The following is a 14704-nucleotide window of genomic DNA, read 5'->3' as shown; positions in this document are numbered from 1 at the left end:
TTAAGAACCTTGGAGGATTCAAACTTATTCTACGCTGAGAATGTAGTTATTATAGCTTCAGCTAAAGAGGCTATCTCATACAATAAAGACATAATTAGCACAGATCTCATGAAAACTAATTGTAACATGCTGAACCATTTGTAAAAAGCTAGTGGTGCAAATAGGGATTGTCAGTATGTTGAAGTCCAAAAGCAGCCCAGACCCAGAAGAGGAAGGACCAATAATAAGAAACACTGAATCCACACGTCCCAACAATGAACCAGCTTTTTCCCCAGCCTGAAATGCCAGAAGGACTTTGTCCTTCAATCCCCCAAAACTATAGCTCCCAAAACACTCCATTAGGGGGGGGGCAGTATTTTTAGCTACAATGAACCTGCACTCAGCTGAAAGCATATACAGATTCAGCTGATGGAAAAGCTTACAATCTTTCTGTCATCATTAACCCCGTTTCTTGAAACACACCCTTCAACTAATCACACCATTTCTCCATTTAAAAAAGTCTGGTGCTCCAAATATTCTTGCAAATAGACATAAATGGAGAGCTGAAAATAGTGTAAGAGTTATTATTGTTGGTTTGGTGGGGGTATATATTCCACAATCAGTTCTATAAAGTTTTGCAGTGCTCCAACAAGGAACTGGAAGATAAAATAAGTGCTTGTATATACAAAGTGACCAGCAGTGCCTTTCATATCATGTATGTATTGTTGTATTAAAATGGTTATGTTCTTCAGCCAACAATGGGTGCTAATCTATCTTAACATATGTCTAAAAATCCAAGAATAGTGAAGGGCAGACTCATCTATCAAGCATGTAGAGAGGAGTGGATATAATTACAAAAAAGTCCAAGAGAATTGGAAGGATATCTAAGTTGTATACATTAGTAGCAGCCAGAAGTATACATATGTGCCCTTCTGTTTTTTTCAGTCACTTTATCTAAATACAACTTTCTACTTTACCACTGGTCCATTTGCAAATGTACAAACAAAATTGCAATAGTGTGATTGCCTTGATTTTTATCAAATAAAATTTGCATGTATCATTAAAATTCTTGGCTATTTATTTATTTATTTATTTGGCTTATAGGCTGCTCCCATCACAAAGGATTGTGACTGGCATATATTCTTACCTCTGTAAACTGGGTTTAAAACAGTACAAGACAGGAAAAACAATAAATAACATTACACAATCTATATATAGCACCAGCAACATTTATCAGTACAGCCAGAAATCAGGAGGTCTTCAGCTCCCAGAGGGAACAAGATCATAGCTTTCCAAGCCCCCCAGGCCTGGTAAAACATGATTATTCCAATGAACTTTCTAAAGATGAGGGAAAGGCCCATCCAGATATCTGACAGAATGCTTTTCTACAGAAGGGGACAATGATTGAGTAGGCTCAGTTTGTAGTCCCTGGATATGATATCCACTGAATGAAGGGACTTGGAGGAAGCCCACACTACCAGTTCCTGTTGAATGGGCAGATGCTGTTGGGAACTGGTGGTCCTACAGATATCCAGGTCCTCAGCCATATACAGTACAGCTTTCCTTTAAAGTTAACAACCAGCATCTTGAATTGCACCCAACTGGCAACTAATGCAGCTCTTGAAGTGTTGGGGTTCTATGGGTGAATTGGGGAGCCCCCATGATTACTCAAGCCACTGCATTCCAGCTGTAGCTTCCAGGTGTTCTTCCAGGATAACTGCTTTTAGACCACATTGTAGTAGTCCAATCAAGAGGTGACTTAGGTTTGAGTGACTGTGACCTCCCATATCAGAACAGGTGATACTCAATGCATCAGAGGGAACTATGAATCCAGAAAGACCCCAAGTTATGAACCAGTTCTATCCCAGGAAGCACGACCCTATCCAGAATTAAAGATGATATTTCTCTGGAATCAGATTGTTTCCAAACTGAAAGCCATTCTGTCTTGCTGGAATTAAACTTTTTTATTATTATTATTATTTTATTATTATTTATCTGACTTGTCCCGCCCATCTCCCCACAACGGGGGACTCTGGGCGGCTTAATCTTGTTCCTCACCATCCAAAACCTAATAGCCTCCAGATACCTGGAGAGCATCTCAGTGGCATCACCTGGGAGTGATTAATTGAGAGAGCATCAAGGTTTGTGGCATTCCATAACTGAGGAACCTGGGACTGATCCCTCCCCTCACCACTACTGAGCAGGACTGTCCCTATAAGGAGGAGAACCACTGCAATACATTGCCCTCCCTTGCCCAACCAGTGAAGGTGATCCAAAAGGATACCATGATCAATTGAAGGCTACTGAAAGATCAAGCAACTCCAGGAGCATCACATTCCCCATCTCAGTCTTGCCACAGGATGTCCATAAGTGAAATACTGTTATCTCCATGCCATACACAGCCCTGAAACGAATATGGATCTAGATAATCTGTTTCCTTTCTACAGCTGGAACCCTACTACCTTCTCAACAACTTTCCCAAGAAAGAGAAAGGTAGAGATTGAACAATAATTATTCAGAATTTCTGAGTTGAACAATGGCTAGTTGACAAAGGAGTGCACAATTTCTTCTTTCAGGATGGGTGGCAACCTCTGTTCTGTCAAAGATGTATTTACCACCACCTTGATCCCTGGTCTCCTCCTTGGACACTTTTATCAACCTTTTTACTATTCACCTTCTCTGGCCTCCCTAAATTGCTCTTAATCACTTCATGATTTCCTTTTTATAGCCAAAAACTGCTAGAGTTGCAAAGAAAAACAATTCTCTTAACAATGGCTGCCAAAAAGAAAAAGGTACATAGATTGAATAGCTAAACATAGGAATGGCTAAACAGGAAACTGCATTTGAAAGAAGTTAGAGCTTGTATAAACATTATGAATTCTCATTTTGTAAGCAACATAACTCTTTCAGGTCATTGTCATAGCTACTTTGGATGAAGATACTGGTTTGGGGCTTAATGTTGTTTGTTTATGTTCTGTAAAATCCTTTTTGTAATTTTCAGTAATTTTATTTTTATTTTCCCGCTCTTTCAAGAACATTTCAAGAACATTCCCAATATTATTCAGGGATACTAATTACAGTAGAACCACCAGTTCTGGGCTGCAGAAATCTAGATGGCCAATATTTAGTGGAGAAAATAAATCTAACAAACGAAATGGAGACTGTACCCTTCTCCCCACCCCCATCTTTTGGATATGACCAGGGTCAAACCCAATTCATCTCTTTGCCTAGTCCTATCAGACTCAAATTGACCCTCTCTGCCCCAGAGAAAGCCTCCCCGCAATCCCATCTAAACCAAAGAACAGAAGCCTCCTCGCCAGCTCACAGCCCAGCCCAAGGGCAGCACTAACAAAGGAACTGCAACCTGGAGAACCCCCAACCTTCCACCCTCCATCAGCCAATGACCTCAACATTCCATCTCCTTCACAATGAACTTCCTCAGGTCTGCTGCCCTCATGAAAGGCCTATGTTGCCTAACAATAGAAATAACCCCAGGTACATTGGCAAGGACCAGCCTAGCTTCCCCAAATTGGTCAGCAAATTGGATCCCTAGAATTTCCAACCTGTAGCCCTCAACTTCTATAAAAATCTTGGCTTTCCCATTGCTCAGGGTCTTCTTTCTTGTAAAGCAGGCACCCAACATAGTTCTTCTCAGTGTTGTGCTCCTTCTTCAGACTGAATCCATGATAACTAGGTGGAGCAAATACATACAGAAAATTATCTTTGCTGCCATCTGTTGATCTTTGCAATGATTGCAACCCAAGTCTGTTAATCCTTAGTAAAAATAAACAGTACTGTAGTATATTTATGAAACCAGCTTGGAATCGACCTAAAGGAATATATCCTGGATACTTAGTAAACAAAACATACATTTATTGAGAATCTCAAAAGCGAGATGTTGTGGGGAAAAAGAAATCACTATGATGTTTTTGGAGGAATAATTGTTTGTGCAATGAAGTTTAAATAAAATGCAGACACAGGTAGTCCTCTCCAAATAAAAGAGATGGCCTTAGATGCTCAGAGATTGAACTATATCAGGGATCCCTTTCTAATCATAAAAATCTGAGAAAAGTGGAAGAAAAAAAAACACAAAAAAGATTAAACTTAATTGAAAAAATATAACTGACTTTCATGAAGATGAAAAATGTAACAGAAAGAGAAACAGTGGCTAATAAGATTTAATGACTTCTTCAAGTTAGCAAAGCTCATAAGACCAAGAGTCTTCTCATATAAAGTTGCATACTACATACAGTATGTGTGTTCTTCAAAATCACATGATCAAAGCCTACAATTTCAGGCCTTTTTCACATTGGCATAAATTTGGATAGTGAACACTCTAACTTCAGACAGCAGTAATTAAATGCTCCTTCCATATTTATGACCTTAGATATTAGAGTCAGTGTTAAACTAAAGTCCTTTTCCTTGCCAGTTTTTTTTTTTGATCGATAACATTTTTTCATTGTACCAAAACTGTGAGTACTAACCCTCAAAATTAAACTACACTTGATATAGGATACTTTTGATCAGACCATTAAACCATTGCACATCTTCCTCACCAATTTTAAAACTGGTTTATATATTACTAAATTGGATTTTTTACCTCCATTGCCACATTCTCCACACATACAGGCATGCGCGCATGCACACACACACATACACACACACACACACAGAGTTAGGTCCAAAAGGCACATCAAGGAAGGATGTGAAGGAGAAAGTGCATAAGAGGAAATTATCCTTAGTTCATCCTCCTATTCTGGATTCAGATGCATTAAGAACCACTACAACTTTTACAGTTGGTTAATCTGATAAATTTGCCCTAGAAAAAGCACAAATGTAAAACACAACTCCATTACAGAAATAGATAGAATGCATGAGAATAAATCCAGATATTTCAATCATGTCAAGGGAAATACTTTTTGGAGGAATATTTAGGAATATGTACCTGATTTAGGGCAATAATATGGTAATGATGTAGAAAGATTGATCAAATATGAAAGAACATTTTGTAATAATAAAAATGTGGCCATTTTTCTGCATGGAAACACAGAAGTCTTTACTATTAACACTTCTCAAACAACTTTATCAATAGTGATCTAGGTGACCTTCTGCTCTGCTTAAGTTTATACTCTGTCCAGAAAAAAAGTACTTTTACTGTATGCAGTGATAGTTCCTGCCATAATACAGACTTCTGTTAAGAACCATGGTCTGTTTCTAACCTTTTGTTAACAACTAATAAATTTCAGCATTTTTAAAATTTCCAAAATTACATTTTGTACTATGCTGTTTGCTGTGTAGTAAATTCAAACATTTAAATACTAACAATTATAGTTTCTTCACTGTTTTTGTTGTTTAAACCCATATCTGTTATCCTGCATCATAAACATGAAGATGCATTCTCAAACAGCATATACTTTAAATCATGTATAAAAGGCATACTATGTTGGTTCCTTCCTTCACCAGATCTGTATTTTATTATGTGAAGAGAGCCTAATGCTGCAGAGTTATGCTCATTTACCTGAGAGTAAGACCTACTGAATTTGGTATAATGGGTTCAGAGTATTGAAGTATGTCATTAGCATTTTTTTTAAAAAAAATCAGATTCTGTACACTTGTTTCGTATCTGCATCCTTCTTGTACATTATGATTTTCTGGGTTGTCTTCATTTTTGTCCTAATTTGTTTCAGATTTGTGTTCATTTCAGGATCACCTAGAAACAGGTCTCTTCTTCCCAGCATGTTCTGAAATCAGCACCAGTTTTGCAGACCACTGATATGGATCTTGCACAACCTGCTTCTCTGCTCTGGCAGATTTTTCCCCCTAGAAAGGGGAAAGGAACAAGAAATATATGTAATCAGAACTCTCTGGTCCGTCTCACTCAGAATTATTAGAATACAGAAAGTCCGCATAATGGCAAATTCAAGTGATTTGAGAATGATTTGTACATAATGAAATAAAGATTAACACCCCGTTAAAGAGTTTGTAATTCGTTAATCAGCGGCCTCTATTAACAGATCAGTTTAATATTTATTATTATCAACTTCTAGAGGATGTGATTTTTTGAGGGGCTAGAAGATGATTTATATTTTAAGAAACAAAGGTTCACATATCTGCTTAGAAGAGTTTGAAAAACAGAAGCAGATTAAAATAATACTCCATAAGCACATTTAATACTGTAACATAATATACCTTCATAATTATGTTAACCTTTCAGGATCATCAGCTATATATAAATTATATCTGGCTGTGGCTGTGGATACGGGGAGCCTCAAGATCTAGGAGCTTATCATCTCCAGTTCTAGATGAGGCTGTACTACTCCAGACAGACCCGGTGCATAATCTGGGGTAGTTCATGACTCCTGTTTGAAGAGCAGGTGGCAGTCGTGGTTAGGAGGGCCTTTGCGCAGCTTCATGTTATGCGTCAGTTATGCCCCTTCCTGGATCAGGAGGCCCTCCGCGCAGTCACTCATGCCCTAGTCACCTCCCATATGGATTACTGCAATGTGTTCTACATGGGGCTACCCTTGAAGAGTATTCGGGAGCTACAGCTGGCACAAAATGCAGCGGCGTGAACAATCTTGAATGCCTCTAGGGCGGCACATATAACACCTCTGTTATGCAAGCTGCATTGGTTGCCGGTTTGCTTCCAGATTCAATTCAAGGTGTTAGTTATCGCCTTTAAAGCCCTTCACGGAGCCGTCTCACCCATTATAACTGCCTGCCCCACTCAGCCCAGCAGAAGGGGCATGTTGCGGACCCCACCAGTCAAGGAATTTTGGCTGGTGGGGTCTAGGAAGAGGGCCTTTTCCGCCATGGCCCCTGCCCTGTGGAACAGTTTGCCGGCTGAGGTACGGGCTGCCCCTGCCAGGCCCAGCCCAAGAACAAGTGTGAAGGAATGGTTGGATGAAGGCCACGCTCGAAGAGATAAGCATTCCCTTAGCCCTCAACAGGAATGTGGGAAGTTTAAGAAGATGAGACTGGCACCACCCTAAGAATTCACTGTGTTTTGACTTGCTGGGTTGGAAAGTTAGATTCAGTTTGGAGAGATTTCTGTCTTGAGGTAGAAGCTAATAAACGCAACAGAACTGTATCTGCACCATCTCTGGGAGTTCTTTGGGCTGAACCTGACAACAAGGATGAAACAGTCCATTTGAGTACAGTCCCTTTATTTGCTTACACCTTATAGACAGAATCTTGCCAAACTAAATCTATCCTACTGCAACTAGTGGATATACCCTGGGAGATTCTAGGGAGTGGCTGTCCTGAATCTCTTACTCTTTTCATGCTCCCCCTGCGGACTCTGTTGTCTTTTGCCTCCTTTCCCCTGCTGGAATGTACCCCCTCCTTCCTGATGGCCTTGCTCTCCCACCTCACTCTCCTCCTTGTAGATACATTCCATCACAGCCCCCCCCCCCGGCCTTCTAAAAGGTGTAAAAGCATGGCTATGCTGGATGGCCTGGGGGCCTGATGGGGGCTCTCATTGCTGGAGCTAGCTCATGGGATGATTGACACTGCTTCCCCCATCTTCTTGATTTGTATATTGTTTTTATAGATTTATTTGTGTTTTAATCGGGGGGGTATTTATATTTTTATTGTTTTATTGTCTTGGTTTTTAATTGGAAGCTGCCCAGAGTCACCCTCTGGGGGAGATAGGCAGCATATAAATTTAATAATAAATAAATAAATAAATATAAATAAAATAAATAAATATCTAGGTGGATAATGCCACATTATTAAATGCCGCAAGGCGGCATTTAACCCAAGGCACATGCAATGGCTTCTAAATGTTAGGTAGTTATGTAGCTTTATTAAATTAGTGGCTAATCAAATTTCTGTACATAGTAACATTCACCATTTTAGGCTTACCAATCTGTTATTAACTCTACAATTACCTTGTCGATTCTTAAATTAGTTTTGGATTACCTAAATTCTAAATTTTCTTTCTTGTTATGGCTATGACTTTGCTGTGTAGTAACTTGATAGTCATTTAAATGCTAACTATAGTTTCTTCATTGTTTTAATTTTTTAAACCCGTATCTGTTATATTACATCAGTTCTCTTACATTTATATTATGCATTATTCATAAAAATGTTTCACACTTCATTTATGATCAGAATGTCAGTCTAATATTTTATTTTGTGGTAATATATATACATTTCTTGAAACAACAGAAAACTCAGAAAGTATGCTCTCACTTCACAAATGAGTAGTCAAAAATTATCTTTACTATGAACTAATTAAAACTGTACTTGATCAATCTAGCAGTTAATTTTAGTTCTAAGTTAATGTCTTTGTTGACAATTCTGTTTTCTTGTGCAACCTTGTAGATGTTTATTTAACAGAAACAGTTCCACAGCACATGTGTAAATTGTGGCTTTTCAAATTAAGTTTCCTATTACTTGAAACAAGGACTGGCATGAAGCTAATATAGTTTTATTTAATACTTGCAACTTTGTTCTTGAGGTTCAAAGAATCTCTGTAGAATCTGGAAATTCCAAGAATCAGTCAGATAAAATAAGGAGTTGCTTGAAACACAACATGTGTTTACTATAATAAAGAGATCATGCTGCAAACTGTATACTTTATAGAGATGGGCTTTCTTATCTACACAAGATGGAAAACAATTTTATGGTATATTTTCCATAAATAAATAAATACATACATAAATAAATACATGAAACGTTCACTTACAAAGTGTCTAATTCACTCCCATTTATTAAAACAGCCACATTTTAAAGTGTCAAAAATATCACACTGGAACTGCATTAACCAATTAGCAGCAACATTGATCATTTCCTCACTAGTGATTCATAGCCCTTTATACTTTCATCCAGCTGTTTTTCTGCTGATAAAACAGTAATATGGACAAGCTTTATATTGCTTCACTAATGGCTGGGTGACACTGGAAGATATATAAATTCTTCAGGAAGAAATGGCCATAGTATACAACAAATGCCTGTAACTTTTTTTGCAAACTTCCAATAAGGTACATATTACAGTGCTGAAATTGCAACTCACAGAAGGTACATTGGAATCCAGTTATGATCAAACTCTCCAGGTGCTAATTAGTTCAAGTTCAGGCTACGGTTACACTTTGCACTTGAAATCAATGCAAAGGGCTTACATTTAGCAGGATTTTGCCTTAGGGCTGATTGGATATCATTTGCTTTAAAATGGTTAAAGCCTTTTTATCATGCTTATTGTCTTAAACAAAAATAAAAAGAGGGTCTCAAATGCAAGTATTCCCCAACTCTTTCCAATACAGTACTGAAAATCTGAAAGGCATGATACAGCTTCCGCTAAAACTGGTGGACATTTTGTATTAGAAACAAAACATGAGGGAAAGCAATTTAATCCAGTTAAATAAGTGTCCAAAGTGCCAACTGGTATGTCACATGTTTTGCAGTTAGAGAACTCCACTGTGAAACAAACAGAGCAATAGAAGAGGATATATGTAGCTCAGGGTTGAACTGTGGAATCCTTGGGGTTGCTCAGAACCAGTCAGAAAACCAAGCTCAGAGAACCCCAAGGACTCCACAAATAGAACAATCTGAAAATGAGATGAAGACAAAGGAAAGTTCACATGGATACCACAAAGGAAAAAGTAACAACACTGCGATAAAGTAGGTGTGCTTATAACAGCAAGTACTCAAAACTACTTTGACAGCATACCAAGTTTGCATTACAAACCTAGTGTCTAGTCTAATGGTAAATTCTCCCAAGCCAACATCAGTAACAAAAAAAAAAGGGGGGGAGAATAAGGACTACATAGTAGTGGGTTGCAAATTAAATTGACAATTTGGCATGAGTTGATAGCTAACTCCTTCACCATATACAGAGGATACGTCAAGACTGATACATAGAATCATTGTCCAATAATGTTAACAAAGTGAAAACTGTGAATAATAAATACATATTTTAACAATGGAAGTTTCCAGAAAAAATACTTTTAGAAGAGGAGTTTAATATCTCTCCCATTTCAGGTGATCTTGATCTTCAACACAGACAGCATCATGTCTGCTACAACAAATAATAAAGCAATCATGTTGCATCTGGAGAAAAGAACTGAACTGAAATCCTACATAAATGCAGTCCAAACTCCATGTCTCTGCACATGTGTGATTCACATTATAAGTCAGTGTCAAACACTAACATTGTAATAAGTCAGTGCCAAATACTAACATTGCTCTCACTGCATGACAATTAGCTCTCAGGAAATGAAGGGAAAACATTACTTCAGAGTTCATGCAGGCAGTTATAAATTAAACAGCATCTGCACAAGACTCTCCCCCAAATTCATAAATATTTCCATGCAGTTTTTAAGCTTTCTGTCTCTTTTCCGCTTCCAGAATGAAGGTTTCCTACATTTTCTGTCTGGAAGAAGCACAAGTTGTGACATGCTGCAATGCCACACCGCTTTCAGACTGCTGACACTTGTAGTCCGCTATGCTTTGCGCGGCATAGTGTTTCTTCACCAGGTAGCAGATAATAACTGCTAACACCACAACCATAAACGTGACACTAACTATGATTGCCACCAATGTCCCTCGACTGCTGCCATCCTTTGGTGGGGCAAAAGAAGGAGGAACAGATGTTTCGGGATAAACTTCAGTTGCACCTGAATATTCCTCTGGTTCTTCTGATGGCGGCTCACAGCTGTCTAGTTCTTGCCCATTGGGACAGATGCAGTGATACCTGCCAGGAGTATTGATGCACTTGTGGGGAGTACACTCTCCAGACTCACACTCATCAATATCTGTGCATACCTTTATCTCATTTTTCTCTTCCAAGATAAATCCTTCTGGACAGTAGCATATATCTATATTGTTTGGGTCACATTGCGCAGCACATTCAGTCTGGTTACAGACTCGAAGACACTTATGATGATTTTTGGGGTCTAGAATATACCCCTCAAAACATGTGCATTTATACTCTCCATCAACCAAGTTGCAATCATGTTCACATGGCAAATCAAAGCACTGCCATTTTTTTGAGAGGCACTTGCCCTCCACCAGGTCATACTCTGGCCAGCAGTGGCACTCAAATGCACCCTGGGTGTTAACGCACTCCTGTTCACAAAGGTTTGGTGTGGCCTGGCAGTCATCAATGTCCAAGCAGTTCTTGCCATCAGAATCCAGCACATAACCCTCAGAGCACATACAGATTCCAGAGTCACCCTGAGGCACACAATGCTGCTGGCATCCCAGGCTGGCACATGGGGACCAGCAGCTCCGTTGGTCCTCCAACAACGTTTCGCCTTCCGGGCAGGCGCAGTGGGGTCTCCCTTGCTCGTCCAGGTAACACCGACCATCACAACCCCCATTTTTTAGCTGACAGTTCCAGGCGCCGGGCGCGGCTGAACCCCATTCTAAAGACCCGCTGCTGCCCTGCGCGAGGCACTCCAATCTGGCGCCCAGACTCGGCACCTCCGCCGTCGTGCCCGGAGGAGAGGCCCCCAGGTCGCTCTCTCGGGCGCCGAAGGGCGTGCGGTAGGTGACCGTGAAGGCCTCGAGTAAGGACAGCGGCTCGCAGGTCCCGTTCGGATAGTTGTACTCGCAGAGGATCGCTTCAGCGGAGGCGTCGCACGCACGCTCCTGCCACTTCAGTTGGTGGGTCACCACCACGCACGTGGGGCCACAGGTGGTCACCGCGGCGTCGGACCCGTTGCTCTCCCAAGCCTCGAAGTCCGTGTGCCCATCGCCGGTCACCCACTGAAATCCCCGCAGGCGCTTCGCCGGCTCGACGCAGTCGGTCTCGGGTAGGCGCAAGCCTAGCCACGCGCTGCCAGGGCGGTCGCGCAGCAGCAGCGCTATGGCCTCCGCCGCCACCGTGGTGCGCACGGTCATGAGGTATCCGCCGCCTCCTTCGCACACGCCGCCCGCCTCGGCGAACTTACTGGAAGTCCAGAATAAACTGAAGCAGGCGGAGCGCAAGCACTGCGCGCCGAAGGGGATCGGCGCTGGAAATGGCGAGGGCGACGCCAGCCCCGCTCCCAGGCTGCCCACCGCCACTAGGAGAAACCACATGTTAGCGGGTGATTACAGTGAAACCTCTTCCAGTGAAACTTGGATGCCTCGTCGTTGCTTCTCGTTCAGGCGCCGCGCCGCATTTATAACGCCTTTCCTGCAAGGGGGAGCGGCGCGGGGAGGAGAACCGGGAAAAGTAAGGGAAGCACCGCCCGCCGGGGGGGGGAATCTCCCACTGGAGAGAAATCAGAGTCTCGCACACTCACACACAGCTGGATGCAGCGGTGAGAAGGGAAGCCAGTTGGCCCCGCCCTCATTTCCTTGACTGTCGGCGCAGGAAACTGAGGCTTCCACCCGAGCCTTCTCAGTCCTGAGAAGTGGCTGCAGCTAGCAGCCAAGCGCTACGATAGCGCCCACCGAGTTGGCTTGCTTTGTTTTTGCCCTTTAGCTGGCTCTCTGGTTCCGAAGTAGCATCTGGCCACGAGCGCGACCAAAGGCACACAGCCAATGCAATCTTTGTTCTCAACAAACCTGGTGCTTTCTTACAACCACTGTCCTTTAAATCTCCCCGTGATGTGGCAGTGCTGCCCTGGGTGAGGCATTTGCTCCGTTCTGGCGTGTGCGCTGTGATTGCTGCTGCCGCTCCCAAAGGAAAGGAAAGTTTGCTGAGGGTTTCAGATGTGAAGAGCGGAAGGTGCCCAATAAACTTTGGCACTCGAAGTGGAAAAGCCAAAAGGTGAGAGATACACGCCCGTAGAGCATTGTATGTGCCTCGGTCTTAACAGTTAGTTCTAAAAATCCCGGAAAATCTTGCTGTGGCAACAAAGGAGCTGGCAAAGCCCTCGGTTTATTCTGCACTCAAGCACACCAAACTGTTGTTTGAACACAACAATTCTCTCACGCACTTCCCAAAATGTTATGGCTGAAGTTAAGTAGATGTTGCTTATATATTTGTTAGGTTCAGTGATCATCTCACCTGTACAGAGTAAAGAGGATGATCTTGGCGGAGAGAAGGAAGATCTGTTCCCAAGGCAACAAGTAGATAAATATTGCTTAAGCCCAAACAATAAGGAAATAAGCTTTCAGAAAGGCAGCCCCCCCCATTAAAAGAGGGAGGAGCGGAAGCCCCCCCCCCATTAAAAATATAAAAGAGGGAGGAGCGGAAGCACATTGAGACTTGCAAGATTGTTGTCAGCCCTAGGAGGTAGACCAGACCAAGAAGGCTTCACATAGGCCTAAAACTACTTTTATAAAGATTGGTTATAGTACCAGCATCTTGCAAGTCTCAATGTGCTTTCCTTCTTCCCTCTTGCAAGAATTAGTAATTACACCGTGATAAAATTTATCAAATGTTTTGAACTTCCTTGGATTAGTTCCTCTGGTCTTGGCCATTAAGCAGTGTTGCCTAAAAAAGACTACTGGAGGGAACATGCTTTCATGAGCTAGTCAGCATGTCAATAGCCAGGATGATCCTGTGCAAAAATCTCTTTCATCAGTCCCCAGCCCTTCCTGGTTAATCAAGAAGTAGCTTTAACCTTTTTTTTTGTACTAGTAGCAGAAGTTCACATATAGTTGAAATGGAACTGGGAATGAGTGCTGTTGTTTCCAGAGAAATCTTTTATCCAGAATTATTATCTTACTTCATTAACAGAGTCAATTTGGAGTAGTGACCAGGCTAGAAACTGGGAGACTGTGAGTTTTAGTCATGCCTTAGGCACAAAGCCAGCTGAGTGCCTTCGGCCTGTTGCTCTCAGTCTGCCTTAGGAAGAAGGCAAGAGCAAGTCACTTCCAAAAATCTTGCCAGAAAAACTGCAGGGACTTGTCCAGGATAGTTTCCAGAAGTCAGTGCTGGCTCGAAGGAACAATGTCTATCTATCATCTATCTATCTCAGAAAAAATGGAAAAACGCCATGCCTTTTGGTGGTAGTGGTAGGAATCTCCATCCAGGAGCACCCCAAGATGCTCCTCCCTTTTCCAGCCACCAAACTACCAACAAACAAGTGATCCTGCAGATAGGCAGAGAAGATCTACCCTTTAAAACAGCTCAGCCGTAGCTTCTTTTGAAAATGATGTGCTGCAGGCAGAGATAGTCGTCAGTGGCAAGAAGGAGAAGTGATGCCTGTCTCCCTTCACAGATGAAATCAGCTGGGAAGTTGGGAGAGTGGGTGAAATCCCTCATATTTTCCTGCAAGAGTAAGGAATCTTTAGCATTACAGGTAGTCCCTGTTTAGCAACTGCCTCATGTGCCTCAGTGTCTATTTGCAGTTACGACAGTGATGAAAAAGTAAGTTTGCAACCAATGCCCACATTTACAACTTCGCAAGTCTGTAAAGCAAGCAACTGCTTTGATTAATGACCGAGTTGCCAGTCCCAATTGTCACTAAATGAGGACTACCTGTAATAGAAACTCCTATTAATTGGCCTCCCCCCACCCTACTCAGCAGAAAAGAACATGACTTCAAAGAATACAATTAGCATTGCACGAATAAGATTCTTAGAAGCTAGTAATGTTTTTCAGATGAATGTATGTTTGCTGTGGTTATACTGGTACAATACTTGCTCCTGTTTAGTATAAGTACATAAAAAGCTAAAAAAAGATGTCATTTCTGAACATACAGTGGATGCAGGTTAAGAGATGGTATGAATTATGAACTTGCATTTAGGGTTGGCCTTTTATGGAGATGATACAGCAACTGTTAACTGTGCAATTAGATTGCATGCATTTTGTAAGCCCTTCTGAAATAGAAACGCCCTTTTC

General features: G+C 41.6%; 1 protein-coding gene across 1 annotated transcript; it reads right to left on the bottom strand.

Annotated features, from left to right (window-relative positions):
- Nucleotides 1–8449: 8449 nt before the first annotated feature.
- On the bottom strand, nucleotides 8450–13110 carry THBD (thrombomodulin). The gene has a single exon (XM_007427558.3). It carries the CDS (start codon nucleotides 12004–12006, stop codon nucleotides 10342–10344), a length of 1665 nt encoding a protein of 554 aa, XP_007427620.1. The 5' UTR covers nucleotides 12007–13110; the 3' UTR covers nucleotides 8450–10341.
- Nucleotides 13111–14704: the final 1594 nt, after the last annotated feature.

The sequence above is a fragment of the Python bivittatus genome, unplaced genomic scaffold (assembly GCF_059951505.1).
Source record: "Python bivittatus isolate LINGU-HERP-01145 unplaced genomic scaffold, Pbiv_v1 ctg000960_np1212, whole genome shotgun sequence".
Taxonomy (NCBI): domain Eukaryota; kingdom Metazoa; phylum Chordata; class Lepidosauria; order Squamata; family Pythonidae; genus Python; species Python bivittatus.
This window is presented reverse-complemented; position numbering and strand designations above follow the sequence as displayed.

Excerpts from the sequence above, each read along its gene's own strand:
- THBD (XM_007427558.3), bottom strand. The coding sequence starts at position 12,006 with ATGTGGTTTCTCCTAGTGGCGGTGGGCAGCCTGGGAGCGGGGCTGGCG.